At 38.8% G+C, this 22,240-nt stretch overlaps 2 protein-coding genes across 2 annotated transcripts in view; one reads left to right on the forward strand and one right to left on the reverse strand.

Moving 5' to 3' along the window:
* agap3 (ArfGAP with GTPase domain, ankyrin repeat and PH domain 3) overlaps window positions 1–8,126 on the reverse strand; it is a 114,460-nt gene extending 106,334 nt beyond the window's left edge. Inside the window, exon 1 of the mRNA XM_068340084.1 lies at window positions 7,111–8,126. Coding sequence (XP_068196185.1) covers window positions 7,111–7,480 — 370 coding nt within the window. The 5' untranslated portion in view covers window positions 7,481–8,126. The remainder of the gene's footprint in view (window positions 1–7,110) is intronic.
* A 6,186-nt stretch (window positions 8,127–14,312) lies between these two features.
* obscnb (obscurin, cytoskeletal calmodulin and titin-interacting RhoGEF b) overlaps window positions 14,313–22,240 on the forward strand; it is a 68,103-nt gene continuing 60,175 nt past the window's right edge. Inside the window, exons 1-9 of the mRNA XM_068340393.1 lie at window positions 14,313–15,396; window positions 18,179–18,448; window positions 18,649–18,909; window positions 19,296–19,601; window positions 19,694–19,960; window positions 20,088–20,194; window positions 20,645–20,813; window positions 21,194–21,469; window positions 21,556–21,837. Coding sequence (XP_068196494.1) covers window positions 14,322–15,396; window positions 18,179–18,448; window positions 18,649–18,909; window positions 19,296–19,601; window positions 19,694–19,960; window positions 20,088–20,194; window positions 20,645–20,813; window positions 21,194–21,469; window positions 21,556–21,837 — 3,013 coding nt within the window. The 5' untranslated portion in view covers window positions 14,313–14,321. The remainder of the gene's footprint in view (window positions 15,397–18,178; window positions 18,449–18,648; window positions 18,910–19,295; window positions 19,602–19,693; window positions 19,961–20,087; window positions 20,195–20,644; window positions 20,814–21,193; window positions 21,470–21,555; window positions 21,838–22,240) is intronic.

Below are 22,240 nucleotides of genomic sequence, written 5' to 3' on the forward strand. Positions count from 1 at the left end.
CTACACAGGTGAAGTTAAGTATTTTAACTCCTGTTACTCCAAATCACAGATGTTGTGGTAAGGGCAAAATAAGATATAAGTCGTAATACATTTCTAAAGAAGCAGACCCAAAGAGAAGTACAGAGGGGCAAAACCCTGACTCATTTTGTCATTGGAATAGCTGAAAAAAAATATCTCTATTTATTTATGCCTAACATTGAGCCCTGCCCATCTTTGGAACATTAACATGAAGGAAATGTTGCATAGCTTGAAATAAATAACATTTCCTCCATTATATTAACAGTGCATCTGGTGAACGCAGCCACAGATGAACCGCCACAGTGAGTGCGAGCACACCTGCAGCTGCTCAGACATTTTTCAAAAACATTGGCAATAAGAATAAAAGGCCAACCAAATTAATTGCTTGATGGAAGGTCTGTGGTGGAGTGTTGACTACAGTTTGCTTCTTGGCGTTCTTATTTGTCTTTTAATCATTTTTATCTGCAGAATCTCAGGTCGTTCTATGACTCACTCTGTACGAAGTGTTTTGAGATTGATAGCGGATGACTGCATTCAATGTAACTCTCATGAAGGAAGCTAACAAGCTCAATTCCCATGATTTTCATTATTTAAGAAATAATAACTACAAGTAAATAATAACGATAAGCGAGGTAAAATAGTTTATTATTCTAACAGTGGAACAGTGAAATAAATATTTAATGGAAAATGTACAATATTTCCTGTTGATACACAAAACAATATTTTAGCTGCACTTTATATTGGCAATCTTGATACAGTTGTTCAGTCAAGTTTCCAAAAATACCAGAATGAGCACATATTGGAATTGTCACATAAGAGTAGTTATTCATCACTTAACAGCATAAGAACTTTCAATTGTTGGGGAAATAAATAATATCCCTGAATTTCTTACAGATGCTAATCTTTAATATAGTAGTGTTTGATCAGTGCTTTCCATTTGGCTCAGTAAAAAAAAAACAGGAAATGCTATGTGATCCTTATTTAGACACAAGATGTACAACTAACAAATATTGAATGTTTCTGTAAACACTACCGTCCCACATTAAGAGCCTTTTACAGCTGGTGGGATTGAATGACATTATTAACTCTAGAAATGTAAAGCAAAATTATGTACATTGCTAAAACATGTTTTTTTACATGGCTGGCCATTAGCGGGACTTGTGCCTTAAATTAAATTCAAACACCACAAACTTGAGTATGTTACAAATCTTTAGAAAACCTCAGCCTACATTAAAAACGTGTAATAATTTTTTGATCAAACTGCAAAAGCTGTATAAACTGTTATAGCATAATGACTAGCAGTGAATGAAAATGCTTAAAAAGATATTTCAGTGGGTTTTTTTGGTTATAGTGAAGGAAATAAATCCTGATTTAACTGTAATGTATACTTGATCATCATTCTGTGATGAGTAGACAAATACTCTGCTCATGCTCTCATTGGCAATTGATTATTAAAGAGACGCGGTGTGTATCAGAGAGCTGCTTGGGTGACACAATGCCAGCAAAGCTTTGAGGATTCAGCCTGTGTGCTTTTTGTATCGCCGTGTTGTCCCAATCTAAGCCTACAATGCCCCATTGTGCTGACTTACTAGCTCTTTCTTTGAACCCCAGTTGCGTCTCTTGAGCAGTGGGGAACTGGATTTAGGTGACTGCCATTGCTCTGACATCTGGCATCCAGTTAAAAACATGGACATCAGCGCTGGTTTTATGAACACTGTTGTTATTCATGATATGAGGCCAATACAACACTCATGACTCCCCTTTACAATACACACACGTTTAGTAGAGTGAAACCATGACCTTCTTGTGAGAACATGTGATATCACCTTGAGGAGTCAAACATTTATGTCATGCTGTCCTTCACCACTTGTCCTTTCCTGTCAGCAAGTACCTCCCAGTCCATAGATAGCCTGCATGGATCATAAATATGTTCACCACTGCAAATAGAGCCAAAGAAATCTATTTCCAGCATACGGATGTTAATGTAACAACAAAAGGATAAAATAAAAATAAAGTAGAACTGAAATCACTTTAGAGACCATCTCTGCAGCTCCACTGCTTGCCTAAATTATCTGGCTTATATTCTATTTCAAAACTCTCACATGATGATTCCAATTTATTTGTATGAGTTAGAAATGTACAAAAACAGTTTGGTTCTCTGTATGACTAAACGTGTTGCTTCAAACAATTAATCAGGTAGCATCGCCATATCAGTTTGGAAATGCATTTGCTTGCCTATCTAAATAAGCAGTCAGACATCAGTATTCTTATGGCGTACCATGTAGTTTCCACTGCAAAAGGTTGGACGGATACTTCAAACACAGCTAATGGCGTTTCAGTATAGCTTTATTTTGAGAGGATTCCCAGCTAACATGACTGAACACTGTTGCCTACACAGTCTACAAATCAGCCAGTGACACTCATATGTCACACATGTCTGACACTCCAGGCTCCTTCACCTGCCTCAGCCTTCTGCTCAATCCCCCTCAAGCCAACAGCACCTTCTGACTATCAGGTACATCCAAAAGCAGGACATCAACCTGTAACAGAACTTCAGCAAACTGAGAATATACACTGTTTTTTTTTTTTTTATAGTTATAGAATAGCCCATATTGTCTGCAGAGTGCTAATGCTAGTAGCTATTTTACTGTTGTGAAATTGTTGGTAATGATTCCACAACAATAATTCATATAGATATTATTCATTGTAAATGATGCATTCCTTATGCAGATTGGCTGGCAAAACATTTCTGAAATGTGAAATACGCTCAGTTGGTTAGCTCTGATGGATATCTGCTGCTTTATCAGTGTTACAAACAACACAGAGAAGCACATTTGAATTTTTTTTACAATAAATTCCATTATAATCTATTCTACCATCTGAAGGAAAGGGTGTGACACTTTGGCAAGCACCATGCAGCAGACTCCTGTTCGAAGCCACCTGTGGCATATTTTCCCAGTTGTGCTTGTGGTGACATAAGACAACATTAGTTGGGACAGAAGCCGACATTTTTTAAATTAGACATTGGGAGTTTTTCAGTCATGTTGCTAATGACAGTGGACGGTAATTTGGATTTTTCCGGGTATTTTTGTGGCTGCAAAATATTACATAGGATGTACCAAAACATGATCGTAGTGTTAACCCACCACTGAATTAAAAGGCTGAAGCATGAAGTTTTGTAAAAAGTAAGAAATGGGTTAAAGTGGAAGATATTATCTGTGGTTTGCTGAAACACGTTTTGATAAGCCACTGATTTTATCATATCCACAAACATTGTTTTAATGAAGACAAATGGGAAATAAAGGTTATTTGGAAATGTTATGTGAATCCTTTCATTGAAACTTGGCAGCATACTGAATGTTAATGCTGCAAACCCAACATGTGAGGCACAACAACCACCACAAAAAGCAAAATGAAATCATTTTTGTCATGTTACTGCTTTCAAGAATCACCACAACAACAGAGAAATTCATCACAGCAGAAATGTGGTCTGGGTATGAGACTGTAATTTCTATTCATTCTTTCTTCAGTATTTTCAGCTTCATGCATGAGCCACTGGTTCCTTAGCAACAGACTCTGCAATGATGCAAGATTGAAGAGGAACAGTTCTGCAGTTCCACAGTGCAGGTGAAGACAAGCCGGCTAATGTCTCGTATTGCTGCTCTTCAAAGCCACTTGAAGCCGCAGAAGAAACAAGTGCATCTTATTGAATAAGAGGAAAAATGCTCCAGAGTCTTTACAGATGATGAGAGACACCAAAATCTTGTCTTTTGACATATAATGAATGCTGATAAATACCAACTGAAATCTACTCCATTGCCTTGTCTTGTTTATTTACAATGATCCAGGGAAACGTTTTGCCTTTATACACCTGTTTTGTTTAGCGGTGGATGTTTTGTATAAGCCTGGAGCTGTGGACACTGTACCACAAGCACCCTAGTTTTGCTTTTGTTCCCATGGACAAAAAACAGACAATGTGGAATTCTAGTGAGAGTCTTCCAGTGTTGACATCAACAAACAGCATCAGGTTTAGTAAACAACACATCAGCATTTGAAAGCAATGACTTGTTTACAATCCTTCTGCATTTAGGAGGAAGAAGTTGTCACAGAGAGTCATTTCTCCATCAGCAGGACCTACACCAATAATTACAACCCATATGACTCTTTTTCCCTGAAAAAAGGTAAAGAAACCTTTAGACACGACCCTGTATTCATGAACTTGTTGCCTGAAATGCTAACATGTTGTCTTTCATTTGCAGCGCCAATTTGACACTTTTCTCCAGGTTTTTAAATAGCATACTGGGAAAGGAAAACTAATAGGAAAACTTAAGAGGTAATATTAGTTCATGCGTCACATCAGAGGAATAATCTGGATCAAACCTGGTTTGTAGAGACCAAGTTATAACTTCTTTTAAAAAGGTTTGTCTAAGAGATCACTAGTGGAAAACTCCCAGCGTTGTCCTACAAAGATTCGCAATACAGAGTCATGCCTTTTTTTCTTCAAAGAATTATGCAGCAATCCTTAGGCAACAGAAAAATAAAAACTCAGTGTACTATCACAAGATTTCTCAAGAAGCATCCGTTAATTACTTATTTTCACATGAAGGTTGTTTAATCATCTTTGTTTTTACTCTGACACTGATCCTGCCTCGAGTTATTAGGATGGTGGCCACTATGAACTCTGTTTTTAACAAAACACAGAAATCCCAATTAACTATCAGCAAAAGCAAAACTTGAACTTGATTTTCACTGTGTGCTACCAGCTTGACTCAGCTTGCTATTTTCGTACTTAATTACAAAAACAAAACCTGGTACATGGTAAAAAATTTTGTTACCTGCTTATTTGGGGTTCCCAAATGAACTCAGCAGGCATTAAAATGTCAGGGGAAAAGTTGCAGACCCCTGATCACAGTATTTTCCGCACTATAAGGCATACTGGATTATAAGGCGTATCTTTAATGAATTGTTTATTTTATAATTTATTTCATATATAAGGCGCACCGGATTATAAGGCGCACTATAAGTTTATGAGAAAATTATAGGCTTCTACGTGCGCCTTGTAGTCTGGAAAATACTGTACTCCTATCCACCCTGAAGAGAATTACCCTGTAATGGAAAGCTGCCAGCGGAAAACCACACCAACTCAACTGAACAAGTACCATGCAGTAAAAACGTGGCTTAAGTTTGTTCAATATTGCGTGTTTCCTGTTTAAATGTAGCAAAATCACCTCTGAAAGTCCTTCGGTCTGTTGACAACCTTTGGCTGTTATTAATAAACAATCTGCGTTGAAACTATCATGTCAGTGCCTTCATCTGAACATGTCCTATGCTGGGTATAAAGTTCCCAGACTCCCATTGTCACTTTCAGACAATTTTCTTCTTCCTAGAGTTTTCTTCTAACTGCAGCTAGCTGGTATTGTACATCAACCGGCTGTGGGTCGGTTGCACATATAATGTTATTGAGATGTGACGCCCATCCTGTCCTACCACCATAAGGGCTTACTCCGTTTGTACAGATGTAGCTTTATCCTAGTTAATGCAATGTCTTTTAAACAGTCTGATCCACCTTTAATGTGTTTTTTGTACGAACTCAACAAATTATATGACTAGGGGCCATTGTTGTTCCACTTCTGAGGTGGCGACATAGGTATAGTTGTAACAATGTCAAATCAGCACCTCTAAAAACATGTGAGAAACCAAGATAGTAGGATATTACAATGAGTAGTATTTTTTTAACAACATTTTATGTGGTTAACTCGCAGTCGAGGGAAAGCTCAAAGAGAGAAGAAAATCAAACCAAAATTTCTTCACATTGGGGAGACAGTGTGAGGTCAACTGCTATGTTGGCATCTTTTTCTTGTGGAATATTGGCTCGCAGGTTAAATTCACACTGGAGTAGCTTTACACTCCCATCATTTTGCTGTTTTGTCCTCGTGGAAAAATTGGTAACCTCTACTAGAGGCTTAGAGGTGGAACTATAACAACCTACATGGTCTCTATAATGTTCATACAAAGGCTGAAATGCAAATAAAGAAGTAATGGCCCTGAACATACCTAGTAAAACACGTTACTGCCTCACAGGAAGATTAGCTGCTGAATGCTAACAAATTCACCACTGATTCAGTTCAGTTAATTCTATTTAGATTTTTTTAAAAATGCACTGAACAGTCCAGTCAAATACAAAATAAAGATGTATGCTCACTCTCAGTTCATTTTTTCTTTGGTCAAACCTAACCAGCCAAGATGGATCCAGGGATTATCCCAGTTTATACAGTCTCTACACACATAATAAACGTCAAAATAAAAGGCAACTTTATCTTTTTTGACAATAAAATGCATCAAAGTGCAGATGCTGCCAAAAATGGTATATTGTGCTATAAGGCCAATGGAGAGCCATGGTAGTTTGACGGACAGATTGTTACATCACAGGGGCGCATGGAGCCTTCCACGCACCAGGGAGAACTGCTTCACTGTCAGTCATTATTCCAATCGCCTGGCCATAACATTTAGACTATAATTTAAAATATGACAAGTAATACACCCCCTGAGGGGTTTTATAACCATCAATCCTGCTGCTGAAGTACATATTACTGTGTGTGTTCCTCTGTATTGTCACAACAATTAGTTTCATGTAGACGTGGTAACCTGAGATCCACAGACAGCAGGCTCAACATAATAATAATAATAATAATAATAATAATAATAATAATAATCCAGACAATCACTGCAGGTTAGACCTTTCGGGCTGAGTTGTAAATGTTGCTCGTTTAGGAAGCAGAAACCATTTTTGGGGAACCATTTCAGACACGCACAGGCTGCATCCAGTGAGAGCAACTCCAACATTTGATCGGGACTGCAGCGCATAGTGAGCAGCCCTGAGAGCGACTACGCCCCCAGCTCTGAAGCGTGGTTGTTGACATTGTGCTATGCGACCACGACAACGTGTACATAAAAGGTAGGGAAAGGAGACCCCCCCCCCCTAAAAAAAAACACCCCCACTCCCTGAAAAAACTGCAGTCTCAATGAATGAGAAGCACCAAAGGAGAAATCTAGTCCCCCCCCCCCCCCCCCCCATCCACCCCCTTCACTTACCTTCAATGGAGATTACATGCTCTCGGATCTGGTTCTGCAGGGCCAGGTCATCGATGCGTTCGATCAGGTCGTAGATGGCGTAAATGTTGGGGTGGACGGACTCGAACCGATGGATCTCTGCTCGGATGGCCGCTGAGTTGGACAAAACAAACTGCGAACCCGCTGGGCCGGGTTGGGCAGCCTGGCCTGAAACAGTCCCCGAACCAAACTGACCAGCCCCTGAGCTCGCAGATGATCCGGATCCAAACTGGGACGGGATAGACTGGGGAACCGGGACGGGGACTGCCACCGGGACCGTGCCTGGAGTGGGCATGGCTGGCTGGGACTGCTGGGACATACCGGACACTGGGACGCTCGACTGGAAATTCATTTCGGGTTTTTTTTTGTTGTTGTTGTTTTTTTGTTTTTTTTATAAGAGCCACTAACTCTTTTAACAGCGGTAAAACAAACACGCAGACCGGGACGAGCGATCCGAGCGATGCGAACAAAAGAAGTCCGCGCGAACTGATGGTCTGGAGAACGATCGCCGCAGTAGCATCAATAGTTGGTCGCCAATGGGAACAAAACACGGTTATTGCTCATATTACTTAAACTTGACTGTGATTCATTTTCCGTTATTGGTCCAGCGGTCCCCCCCCCCCTTTTTTTTTTTTTTTTTTTAGCGTGGATTACGAACCCGCAGCTCCTACCACTTGGACACTCCTTTATAGGCTACACCGCTGCCTCGGTTCAAGCCGTTTTCCTCAGCTGCTGCGCTGGAAGGAGACAATGGGCCCGGCTTCAGGAGGCGCCCTGGTCCACAGCCTTCAATGCGTTGTTTCTGCGCTGAAACCAAATAGTGTTTAGTCCTACTTGGTCCAAGTGGTCCCTGCCCAGCGCCCTCCTCCGCATGCTGAAACGTCACCCATCACGTAATTGTACTTGAGATGGGGGAGGGTGTTATTGGATTTGGTCGAGGGGGGGGAGAAACTCGCAACGTGCGCATCATTATAATAAGCTACCTGACAGTTATGCAAGCGCCAAAAAAAAAACCCACAAAAAAACAAACAAAACAAAACTGGTGACTGCAAGACCCAAACGCAGATGATGCCATTGTGTTGAAGAGGCATCACTTGTTAGTCGCTTTTGTCTCGAATAAAGCAAAACACACCAGCTTTCATGTCGCCAGCGAGGATACGCGTTACTTTCACACGTCACGCACACGGACGCGCACAGACTGCAATACAGTGCTCTAAAGGGACTTCTTTGCACCAAATATTTATCTCCTTGCGACTGCCAACATTCTACACGTTTATGAAGCATTTTACGTTTTGATTATGTGTGGATGTCTGACGATAATGGAAATCATTTTAGCAGAAGTTATTGAATGAATGAACGAATGAATGATTTGATTCTAGGTCTTTGACGCACACCATATTTCATTAGGAAAGTTGTCAAATCTGATGCACACACTTAGATTTCATATATGCATATTCTCCATGGGATGCATCATCAAATATCGCTGCATATTTTAAAAGGTATTATCATTTATAATCTACTGAAGGAAACAGAGCCACCTGCTGGTGTGAATGCGCACTACAATAACAGCTGTTCAAGGCCAGATGACTGTCACGATCAGTCATGCTTTAGGTGTTGCTGTGGGAGTGCGGTGGTGCAAACATAAACTGGTGAAATGAGGATAGTGACCAAAAAGAACTGTTTTGGGTTTTTTTTGTAAAATGTAACCAATTAAGGTTACCTTTTTTTTATTTTCGACGGAGAAATGAAAGATGCCTGTGTCAAAATGAAAAACGTTTCTAACAAGAATTTAATGAATTATAATGAGGGTAAATTGAAGCATTACATATTCTGCATTCCCTGTGTGTCTGGAGCATTTATTACATATTAATAATATAGAAAGCACTAATGATTTGCATTGTTATAGTTCACAGTACCTCCAGTTGGATGCACAGTTTATTAAAGATTAATACTAGTTTTAATTACTCATTCCATTCATTTTGTATGACACGTTTGAGGGTAAGGGTATATTATTTTCCGGAAACAGACGTACGATATACTGTATAACCACGATACACATACCTTGTATTTTTTTCAGGCTTTTGCTGCCATCTGTTGACCACAGTTGGAACGTGCTTTCTCTTTCCTTTGGGTTCCTCACAGTTGGAATAACTGCTCATCCTCCTGTACACACATAAGCACCAGTGAGAGTTCAATCTGGAGACCATAATAATGTTATTCTTCACTTCATTTCATAAAAATGTTTCTGAAGTTAAATTGGTGGATCTTAAAAATACTTCAGTGGTGCTGGAAAAGCAGCTTTCATGCCCTGTTAATTCATGGGGTAATTGAGTATGTTACGAAGTGATAATGTTTAATGCCACTATTATGAGTCATCCTTTCCTCTAAGCATCTTCTTCACTGAAGATACAGCACAAGAGTTGCCTGCAGAATTTTTCTTTTAGGCAAATGCCTGACCCAACATGTAACAGTATGTGCTGTTCATATTGGTACATGTTGGGTCAGCGTGCGTTGTACATAAACTCAGTGTTATATAATCTAGTCGAGGTGAATCAAAAAAGAAAGAAAATCCAAGAGGCTTCTTTATCTAAGAGACTTCTTCGGTTCTGACCATCTAGTAGAGAGTCCATATACTAAATAAATTGTTTCTTCCAAAACAGGACCCTAAGCCAGGCCGCAACTGGACCTCACCAGCCAAAGCAGCACTCTTCCCATGGCCAAGGCAGGACCCTCACATATAACATACTATACATCATGAAGAACAAGATTTTTTTTTTCATTTCAAGTAGTTAAAATCACTTATATTAAAAGTAAACTAATGAAAATTTATACTGTAGTTTGATTTGTTTCATAAACCATGTAACTTGCTATGATCCCAGATTTTTAACAAGTGTGATATTGGAGTGTGGCCACAGCACGCACATCTGATATTGCTGACAGTGGTCCTCAGTGTGCTCTGGAAGCTTGTGTGTATGCCCAGGCAGATGAAAAGGGGACAATACAATTTCACAAAACATATGGTTACATATGGTTATAAAAGCCAGAATTTGTCAGAAGGATAGTCTTCATCTGTAGTCCCCTAGCCATGATGTTAAAAAAAAATCAGTAAAATACATCTACAAGAGAAAAACATAGTTAGATACTTGGTAGGACACTAATGGAATGAATAATATATACATAACAAACTATTAAGAGGGCACAGAGCATACTATACCTATACAATATAATACAAGATACATATTCAAACACTTACTGTACAATTAAGAGAGAGAGAAAAACAATAAGAATAAGAGGAAGAGGAATAAGAGGAAATGTTGCTAGGCTTCTGCTGCTTGAGTCCTCATACAACAACCTAAAGACATAAATACTATGTACTAAATATTCTTGAACAATAGTCTTTGGTATTCTCAGCCTGTGGACATGATGCTACAGTGACCTTGTTATTATCCATCTTATCAGATGGAAGGCCATGTACGAAGATGGAAATTATACATTTTAATATTTTTTTTATATTGTCTGACTACAAATGAGTATTTTATTTGTGATTAAAAACCAATAGCCAGATGATATGTTCCTGTTTATTACCTCATCCATATTACACTCCATGTGAGGTTGACTTTTGAATGATGATGTCATGGAAATATCATCCATGATGTAATTTGATGCTATAAACTGATCTGCATGTAGGAATGCATGAAAGAGAAATCCAAGGAGGAGAGCAGATAAGAGAGGTAAGTGAAATACATTTATTTATGAAGCATTATTTTCCCTCTCTCGACCTTATATCTTTACTCAGGGATTTAGGTAAATATAAAACACAGAAAATAAAATTATGTGTCAATTTCATTTTTTATTGTTTAAGCACATTTTCAGACATATGGCAACCAAACATAGTTACCAAAAGAGAATAAAGAGGAAAGCAGTAACAGTGGAATACAGTCTGCTAGAGTTTCGGGAAGTTTAAATCAGGGTCCAGGCGACCTGCTGCTGTCAGTCACTGGTGCTGAGGGTAAGTCCACTCTGAAAAAAAATACTACTGAAGCCAAAACACTGGGATAAAAAGGAGAACAGAATAGAAAGAAGTAAACAAATGCCCTGGTCCCTAAAATTGCTTTTTCTTTCTTAATGATTGCTGAGTATTTCATCACTATAAAAATAAAATTAACACATTTCTGTGTTTGCTTCTGTGTTACATGAAGTCATGAATTAATTGTGGGCCTGACCAACTTGGTCAAGCAGCTGTCCTCCATGCGGATTGTTGAATGTGATGCATCAAAATTTATGGGGAAGTTCAACAGTCTGCTCACCTATCATGTTTCGGCATAAAAGATATTGAACCAATGCACATGAATAACATGAACAGTATTATATAAGTTTTGCACTGTAGATGATAGATAAGTTCACAAGACAAGAAAGATTGCTAATGAGCCAGATTATGACAATGTACAATCACATGTTAGTAAAGATAACAAAAGAAAATCAAATATTGTTAAGATAAGGTTTTCATTAATACAAAGAAAAGAATTGCTAACGGAATTTATTTTAGGCTGACTTGAATTTGTGCATACAAGAAATTTTGGTCAATTTGCAAATAATTTTCTGTAATTTAAAAATGGTTATTTATCAATGTACTGTATATGTTGGGAAGGAGTGGCCCCACAATTTAAAAATGGTTATTTATCAATGTACCGTATATGTTGGGAAGAAGTGACCCCACAATGAGTTGGCATTCCATTTGGGGTGTAGTCCAGCTCTCACTTTCCAGCTGAGAAATGCGCCAACAGACCTGTGACCCGCAAGGTTGATAAGCAGCTTTGGGTGAGACGATTGTGATCATGTCATGTACAAGAAAATGGGTTTGATAGATAGATAGATAGATAGATAGATAGATAGATAGATAGATAGATAGATAGATAGATAGATAGATAGATAGATAGATAGATAGATAGATAGATAGATAGATAGATAGATAGATAGATAGATAGATATAGATAGATAGATAGATAGATAGATAGATAGATAGATAGATAGATAGATAGATAGATAGATAGATAGATAGACAGACAGACAGACAGACAGACAGACAGACAGACAGACAGACAGACAGATAGATAGATAGATAGATAGATAGATAGATAGATAGATAGATAGATAGATAGATAGATAGATAGATAGATAGATAGATAGATAGATAGATAGATTCTGAGACTATTTTGAGACTTCTTTATTATAAGTTTGTAATTCTTCCTGAAAAAACCCGATATATACAACCAGAAGCATGCATTGCATTTTACATGCAAAAACATGCCGGATGTGGCAGAAATGGTACAAATATCGCTGGAACCTCAAATATCGCTGGAACCTTTCTTAATTTCCCTTCGGGGATCAAACCAGTATATAAAATAAAAATAAATAAATAAATAAAAATAAAAGATAGATATGTAAATTTGTGGTAATGCGATTAAAAAATCACGTACATTCATTTATTCATTCATTCATGAACACGAACAAACAAATATACAAACATCAGAAAAAGATTACATCTGGTTGTAGGCAAAAAAGCAAACAAAAATGTAAAACAAATGTAAACTCTTATCTATCGACATAGGGGATGTTGGATGGATCCATCCCTCCATGCTCTATTATGATTTAAATTGATTTGTTGCCTTGGACAAAATCTCTGTACAGTAGGTTGTTCTAGGCTTTCGGCTTTCATATTAGGAGATGAGTTTGCATCAAAAAAATTACAAACAAAAACGTGCACTTATAGTACCAATATTCTCGGCTTATAAATAGAAAAGAAACAAGAATGGAGGCACATAATTACATTCAAAGGAGTATTTAGAGAGCCTCCGCTGTGCTCTGCAGATGGAAACTTGTTTCTGTACTAATATTCAGTGTGTGAGTCGTTTAGGAGCCTGCAGCAGTGTGCAGCCCAACAGGGGCCAGGTCAGTCTGCTCTCCCTCCCTCACCAACAGGCGATCTCCTATCGACGCGATAAATGACCAAGTCTATTTTAGAAAAGAGGCTGCGCCAATGTGGTCACGTGATCTTTTTTAGTCATCAGGAGGTCCGTGAGAAGAAAGATAAAAATAAGTCTAGTCAACCGCCCACTGGGGAGACAGGGGGATGTTCCCCCATCCTGGATTTACCACCATTTCAAGGATATTTGAACACAAAGAAGACATTTTTAGTGGGGATTTCTGAAGTTAGAGTAGACTACCATCTGGGAATCTGTAACAGCCATTTGACGTTCTAAACCCATGTGATTTACCTGAGTGGCCGAAGACTCAAGGTAAAAAGTATTCTCATGTTAATTAATACCAGAAATTACATTAATAATTTAAAATAAATAAATAAATGACTGGACTTCAATTTCAATTTCTGATTTTAATTTGAGCCTAATTTGTCAAATATAATTTTTTTTTTCTCATCTTGACATAACCTGAACAGTTCAAAAAAAGTGTTTGAAATGAAGCCGGCTTAACTAGTGAAAACTCCGTTCAGACTAATTTTGATATACGACAGAAGCATTGCATTTTTATAAGCTTGTTTTTAGTTTGTACAAACCACAAAAAAGCATTTCTAACTCTGATAATTGTATGATGTATTATTATTATTATTATTATTATTATTATTATTATTATTATTATTATTATTGCGTATATAACTTGTCTGTGAGAAATGAGTCATATTTGTGAAGTGGGAGCTTTATCAAGCAGCTGATGTCCCCTTTCGCTTCTACAAATGGCCATGGACAGAGACAGAGTTCGACAGCTGAGGTTATTTTTGGGACAGTGAGTTCCAGCGATAGAGGTGACAAAGCTCACAAATGTCACTCTCTGAAAGGCATATCTTTGCTGTTCGACCTTGGCATGGTGGGGTTCAATTGTAGTTGTGTCAATAAACTGCTTTTTCATTGGATAAGCTGCATTCCATAAAGTTGTGTAGCGGTGTTGTGTTTCTGCAGGGCTGGAATGAGACTATGTAAACTGACACTTTCTGTAACGGCCAAGCCATAAATATGCTCATCCAAAGCATGGATTTATTTCTATTTTCACAGTAACGCATATTTATAGAGTACGCTTTACAAACTGTCACATTTCTCAGCTGGTTTAGTTGGGCTTTTTGTATTTCAATGTATGGTCAGGATTTGTAATATCAATCATCTCCTTATTTACAGGAACAAACGATGGATCCAAACTTGTTTGGGGGAGTCCCCAGGTTTCTTACCCGCCCAAAGGCTTTCGCTATGTGCATAGGTAAGGATGCAACACTGAGCTGCACTGTCGTGGGCAACCCCACTCCACTGATCACATGGGAGAAGGACAAGATGAAGTTGACATCTGGGGGACGTTTCAAGTCCGTGGAGGATGGAGAAATGTACCGCCTCACCATCTACGACTTAACACTTGAAGACAGTGGCCAGTACATGTGCCGGGCCAAAAACAATGTTGGGGAAGCGTACGCTGCTGTAACACTCAAAGTAGCCATTCCAGCTGAGATGGCTCAGAGGGCCCCTGTCTTTGTGGTTAAACCTATCTCGACACGTGTTGGTTTGGGGGGTGACATTGCTTTCATCTGCCGAGTTGCAGCTTACCCAGAAGCCAACTTCGATTGGGAGAAAGATGGACGCTACTTGGCGGAGACTAATCGTGTCAAGATTGTGTCTGACAGCGACAGCAGCACCTTAAAGATCCAAAGTGCACGTAGCTTGGATAGTGGTACCTACACCTGCAGGGCCCAGAACACTGCCGGCCGGGCCCATGCTACAGCAGCTCTTGTTGTAGATGCCCAAGATTCCAGACATCTGACTTCAGACAAGAACACATCCCTCCTTTCTCACCTACAAAAGCGCAAAGAGGAAATGAAGAAGGACATCTCCGTTTACCGCACAGAAAACAGCAGCTCCTCAATTTCCTCCACATCCAAAGATGGACTGAGTTCTCTGAGTCAGGAACATGAGCTGAGGGCGTCTGTCCTGGCAAAGTTGCCCAAGGGTGTCTTCACCCGCACCTGCACGGTTACTGAAGGCAAACATGCCAAACTAAGCTGCTTTGTGACGGGTCACCCTAAACCCCACATCATCTGGAGGAAGGATGGCATAAACATCAGCGAGGGCCGCAGGCATGTTACCTATGAGGACCAGGCTGAGAACTTCATTCTGAAGATTCTGTACTGCAAGCAGAGTGATAATGGTCTCTATACTTGCAATGCAACCAACATGGCTGGGCAGACCTACAGTGCTGTGTTGGTTACAGTCAAAGGTAAGTTGCTTTTACCTTTACCATGTTTACAGCTCAAAATGTCTTACTGTTATTACATACATGTTGTCTAGATTAATTATTCATCAGTCAACACATTTAACATTACATAATAGACTGGCTTTATGATCCTTTCCTTTCCTTTCCTTTCCTTTCCTTTCCTTTCCTTTCCTTTCCTTTCCTTTCCTTTTCTTTTCTTTCCTTTCCTTAGTAAAATTATTATTCAAACATGAGTTATTTATACATAATAACAGCAAAATAAATACATTTAACTGAGTGTTTAAAACAGTGAACAGTAAACTGCGTGGAGCAAACTACGTTCATGCCAATGAACAAACCCGTCACCCAGTGCAACATTGCTACAGGGGAATAACAAGCGACGTAATCTATGTTGCTATGGGCTAAATTAAATGCTGGCTGGTATTATTCCAAATTATAATGCCGAAGCCTCATTTAAACCTCTCTAAATGTGTGCGGCTTTTCACAACAAGATTGAATTCTGGCTCATCCTCTGCAGGCTCCTGTTATGTTGCATCTAATTTCTGCTGGTGATGAGTAGTTCACAGTTGTTGAGACGGTCACCACTTACAGCAGCGCATTGGCACCACTGCTACTGTGATAGCCTGGAGGGAAATTGGCCGAGGACATGAAATTCAAGAGTTGCTGATTTATATTGGTCATTAATCTCCTCTCAGTCTGGTAAATAGGGTGGTGCTGCTGATGTAACTATTGTGGGTTGTGGGAACATAATACTTCTGGGGGTTTTTTTTGGAGTTTGATAGATTGCTAGATTTAAAAGGACATTTTGCAATGGAAATTTTTATTTGCATTTGTGAGTTAGAATGACCATCAACTTTTTACAATAAGCACTAACGTGCAGCATTGGATATAAACAATAAAATGGTCACAACAAGTCCAGTGGCCTTTCTGTTGCTTTTGTCAGACCAGTGTTGAACAAGTGAGAGAAATGTTACTCTGTTTTTCTTCAAAATAGAAAAAAATATTCTTAGGGGGCGGCAGTAGGTCGTTCTACTAGGTCTTTGGCTGGGATCAGAGTGTGACCGGTTCAAGACCCATGTGGACCAAAAATATTTGGATTGTGAACTGGCAATGGAGAGGTGTCAGTTCACCTCCTGGGTACTGCCGAGGTGCCCTTGAGCAAAGCACCTACAAGTTTTTCTCATTGGGCATAATATGAAGTAGCTGCCTGCTGCTCTACCGCTCATTATTTGCATGCTTACAGGCCCTTTGTGTGTTACGAGCCTGTACACACATACACACTCACACACACACACACACACACACACACACACACACACACACACACACACACACACACACACACACACACACACACACACACACACACACACATATATTTATATCTCCCCACCTATAATAAGGTCACTTGAAAACCTCACGGTGTCACGTTTTAACTCCACCCACTACCTGTCAATCAAGCGCCCAACCAATCACGATGCCCAACCAATCGCGGTGCATCTGCCAGAAGGAATCACGTGAGCAATATGGCGTAAGGCATCGGGCAGCGAGGCTTTTTGTTGCAGTTATGCCTTTTGTCCACACGACAACGCAGATATCCGGGACAAAAACGCTGGCCAAAGTGACGTTTTTTGAAAACGCCGGGTCTGCATTGTTGTGTGGAAACTGTAACCGAAACGTTTGCTATCCGGGGGGCGTCTCTCTGTGACGAAAACCGCTGTGACGTTAATGTGTGTGACCCATGTCTACATGTACACACAGAATGGATGGTGTTAAAACCTGCTATTTTCTGAAGTATAATAGCTGTACGTCGAAGATGCGTTGATAAACATCCTTTTGACAGTTGGATATTTGTTCGTCTGTTTCTTTGGGAGTCATAAAGTTTATATACAGTATTTATCCATTCATTCACGTTCCTCGCCAAAGAGGCCGACGCCAGTTCTGGGTCAGACCAGAATGTGCTGCCTGCTGGTGGGAGAACTCTGTGATGGGTGCGCTCGGTTTATAATACCAATACATTTGTTTTCATATGTTTGTTATGAAGTCTGATATTATTGTTTTATCATGGAATTTCCATGGGTTCCCGCTACACGCAGAAGTTCGGGCCGCTAGACACTGGAAGCATGATAGCTTGAGGTTTTCTATGAACTTAAAGAGATATATATATTTATTTCAAGTGAGCAATTTTTATTCTGCTCTGCACTGTGGTTAGATTTATTGAACTCAGCAGAGTGCACCCATTACTCAAAATAGAATCATCATGTCTCAACACTTCATTCACAGAGTTAAAATTGTTGGCTCAAATCCAAAGTGTGGGTATAGATGGAGTTATAGATCAGAGGGGAGGAAGCAAACTGAGATGTCAGGAAAGAGGTCAAGATACAGTATACTCAGTAATCTACATTGGAATGTTGTATGTCGTCAGTACATTGCTCTATGTGAAGTGATTTAAATGTAGTCATATTTGATTAACTACCCACTTGACATAAAACACTATATAATATACATGTATATTGATATACACTATATAATATGGGTTCAGCAAACAGAATTTCACACTTGACTAGCAAAAATGCTTTAATATCTGAAATCAGTGTCAGTTAATGTAAGGAATAAGCAAATATAAGCAAAAGAATTTCCTTTTAACAATTTTAAAAATTGAAGTTACCTTACCCTACATGCATTCACCATGTATTAGATTACATTTTTAGTTATATAGTTGACAGTATGATGCATTATATTCTACTAATAAGATATAAATTATTTTATTCTTTCACTGTGTCAGAGCCTCAGGTGCCATTCAGGAGGAAGCTGAAGGATGTGGAGGTGCAGGAGAAAATGTCAGCCACATTGATGTGTGAGGTGCCTTTTGTTGCTACCCAATCAAGCTGGTTCATGGAGGAAACGCAGCTGCAGCACAGTGCCAAATATCACATGGATCAGGAGGGCACCCTGCGTTGTCTCACCATAAACAATGTCACCACCAACGATGACGGTGTTTATATCTGTGAGATGAGAGAGGGCAGTCGCACTGTGGCAGAGCTCACTGTCCTTGGTAGAGTGAAGACTTTTTTCTCTATGTATAGTTTCACATGTGTGATGGTATTACAAACAGTAATTACTATCACCTTTTTGAAATACTGTTACAGTTTAGGTTTACAGAATAAATTCATTGCATAACCAAGCCTACGAGTTCTTGGGACTAGTGGGTTGCTCATTTCATTTTTTTAATATGCACTACCTCTCATATCCCAGGGAACATTACTAAGAAGCTTCCACGGAGGACAGTGGTTCCCATCAGTGACACTGTCATCTTCTGTGTGGAGCTTGAGAATCCCTGCCCAGACGCCTACTGGACCCGCAATGGTGAAAAGTTGAAGGAAGATTTGCGTATTTCCATTGCTTGTGTGCTCAGGCAGTACACACTGTCCATTAGAGATTGCAAGGCAGATGACTCAGGAGAAGTGGCCTTTGTGGCGGGAGACTGCAAGACTTCAACACGATTCTCTGTTACTGGTGAGTATGACATTTGGATCAGATTTATCTTTTTGTAAATGCATGGCTAGTATCTATTGTAGCTTACGGTATGGAAATTAATGTATATATGACAAAAACTGTTAAATGTTTTTTATATTTTATTGTGCTCTTCTGTAAACCCAAGTCTCCTGGCACATAAATACAATATTGGACCAAAATAACTAATACAGTATATCATTTTGCAATTGACTGGGGTAGATAGGATGAGGATTGATTTATTGGCTATGTAACATAATATTATATACAGGTAATTATTATATATATTTATAATTTTATATATATATATTTATAATTTTTAATATATATATATATATACATGTACATGTACATATACATGAACATGTTCTTTAATCGTTATGATCCAGCTGCCAGAAGGCATCCTCCCGATCCCCCCATCGATGCTGTGGTGCGAAGCAAGACTGATTCATCCATCACCATTCAGTGGTCTCCTCCTGACAGTGACCGGCCTGTCCCCATTAAGGGCTACAGTGTGGAAAGGAGGAAGGTCGGTGCCCAGACATGGCAGCGGTGTAATCCTCAAGAACCATTGGCGTCAACAGAGATCACCATCTGCAACTTCACTGAAGAAGCCAGCTACCAATTCCGCATTTCTGCTATAAATGACTTTGGCCAGAGTCCCTATCTAGATGTACCTGGAAGCTTCTACCTTGGTAAGACAGGAGTTTATGTGACATTTGTCATTCATCTGCTGTTGTAGACTGTCCTTGAATGTTTATTCCATTGCTGGCGTACTTGTCTCCAGAACCCAGTGCTGAAATTAGAAAAGGCCTGGTGAACAGCACTGCAGTTGTTGGCGAGGACTTCTCTATTTCTGTGGAGCTTTCTGCGGTTTGCTCTGGCTTCTGGTCTCTAAATGGACGTCTCCTGCGCAGTGGAGCTGACTACCTCATCACCAGGTCAAAGAACACTCACACTTTGCTCATCCGTTCCATAACCCCAGAGATGAATGGCACTGAAATCAAGTTTGTGGGTGGAGGCTCGCAAAGCAGCTGCATCCTGTCTGTGAAAGGTAGAAACTCAAATATCATATGAATCATATTTGTACATTAAAACTTTGCAGTTTTTTTCTTAGCCTTGTTCTGTCGTTCTCCTGAGAAACCAAACAATAATACCTTTTTTATGACAACTGTTTTTAGCTCCTCCTGTCAGGTTCACCAACAAATCAGAGCTGCAGGACATCGTGACATGTAGTCCTCAAGCCACTGCTCAGCTCACTGCTGAGGTGTCAGATTATGATGCAAAGGTTTGTAATGGGATCAAAAGTTATTTGCAACTTTACTTAATCTTTCACAATTTTTTGAAAATGATTATGTAGTTTTAAAAATTAGCAGGCAAAAATAGTTACTCATATTTTTACCATTGAAAGGTCATATCTTTTGCCTGGCTGTTTTGGTCTGTTGGAACAATTATGGAAAAAGTACTTAGCCAGTTTTCATGAAACTCAATCGAAATGAGTAGAAAGAAGCCATTAGGTCATTTAGCAGATATGAATCATGGAGCAGATATACAAAATATTCTTTTACAACATAAGAGAGTTTGGCTGCAGCTATGCATGTACAGTAAATGAATAGAGGAAGCAATGTTATAGAAAACAAAGCAATGAATCAAAGAAATGAAATGGTAATGTTTGATTGTTTCAAAATGATTGTATTACTTTGTCAATAATACTTGTTTTTAAAATCTTTTTCTACAGGTGTATTGGATACGGAATGGACAGGAGGTTAAAATTGGAAAGAAGTATGAATATATTTCCATTGATCGCAGGAGGATCCTGATGATACACAATGTTACAGAGGAAGACGTGGGCATCTATGAATGTGTTTTAGCTGACGACAGGATGTCCTTGCAACTGGTCCTTAGAGGTACATTCAGTTTTACAATCTAACTTAATTGATTGGCACTGCTCAAAAATATCAACGCATCAAAATCCCAAAACTTTCTAGTTTGCACATAGTATGTAGATAATGCAAAACATGGGTTAATGTTCAACAAATGGTATGAAAAGATTGACATAATTAAGGAAATAGATTTATATTTAATAGTTACGATTAGGGCTCAGAAGATTTAAAGCAGTGAAAGTGAAAAACAATATTCATATATGATTATTTATTTACCAGAATTCCCTGGAATTTGTGATCTTTTATCTCAATAAATCATTTCTGGCTAAAGAAAGGACCAAATAATGAAAAAATAAATACAAAAAATTAAAAAGATACTCAATTTTTAATTTATTTTCTTTAAGGTGAAGCTGCCAAGTTTATCAATAAGCCCAAAGATACCATGGGATTGTCATCATGCCTGAAAGGAGATCTTGAGTTAAGTTGTGAGGTATCTCCTGCCAGTGCATCTGTTGTGTGGAGAAGGGATAAAACAGAGATCACTAAGGACCAAAGAACTACCTTTATCTCTAAAGGCACTCAAAGGAAGCTTATCATCACAAATGCCAAAAAAAGTGATGAAGGACATTACTCCTGTGAGACAGCAACAGATAAAGTCACATTCCAGGTCAAAATAAAGGGTAAGAGTATATGAGGATTTCGTAATTTCTTCAACATTTGAATGCACGTCCCAGTTACAAATTTCTTTACAATATTTCTTTGTCAGAAACTCCAACTATATCTGCCTTTTCCAACAAAGAGTTGGTACAGAAGGATGTGAAAGCTATTGTGTCCCAGAGAGCCACGCTCAGCTGTAATGTTTCCAATAGCAAGACAGAGGTGAAATGGTATAAAGATGGCAAGTTGTTGGTATCCAGTCGGGCAATATATTCAGAAGCACATGGCAACGCTCGTCAGCTGGTGATTGAGAAGGTGGAGAAAAATGACGCTGGAGAGTATATCTGTGAAGCTGGAGGAGAAAAGCTGGTCTTCCATGTATTTGTGTCAGGTATTAAAACCCAACAGATATGTAGAATATTAGACATATTTAATGTTTTATATGATTTTCATGACTTTTGTATGTGAAACACTGTATAATTATAATTGTTTGTATTAGGTAGAGATGCACAGTGTTTTTATTCCTTACTGGTACCAGTAACCTATATTAACTTGTTTCTCGATCAGATAAGAAAAGTTTAATCATACATTTGTATTCTAAAACAGAGTTCATAACTTATTGCCTACTGCAAAACATGGGTTAATGTTCAATAAATGGTATGAAAAGATTGACATAATTAAGGAAATAGATTTATATTTAATAGTTACGTTTGGGGCTCAAAAGATTTAAAGCAGTGAAAGTGAAAAACAATATTTATATATGATAATTTATTTATTTACCAGAATTCCCTGTG

This window comes from Antennarius striatus, chromosome 18 (assembly GCF_040054535.1).
Source record: "Antennarius striatus isolate MH-2024 chromosome 18, ASM4005453v1, whole genome shotgun sequence".
Taxonomy (NCBI): domain Eukaryota; kingdom Metazoa; phylum Chordata; class Actinopteri; order Lophiiformes; family Antennariidae; genus Antennarius; species Antennarius striatus.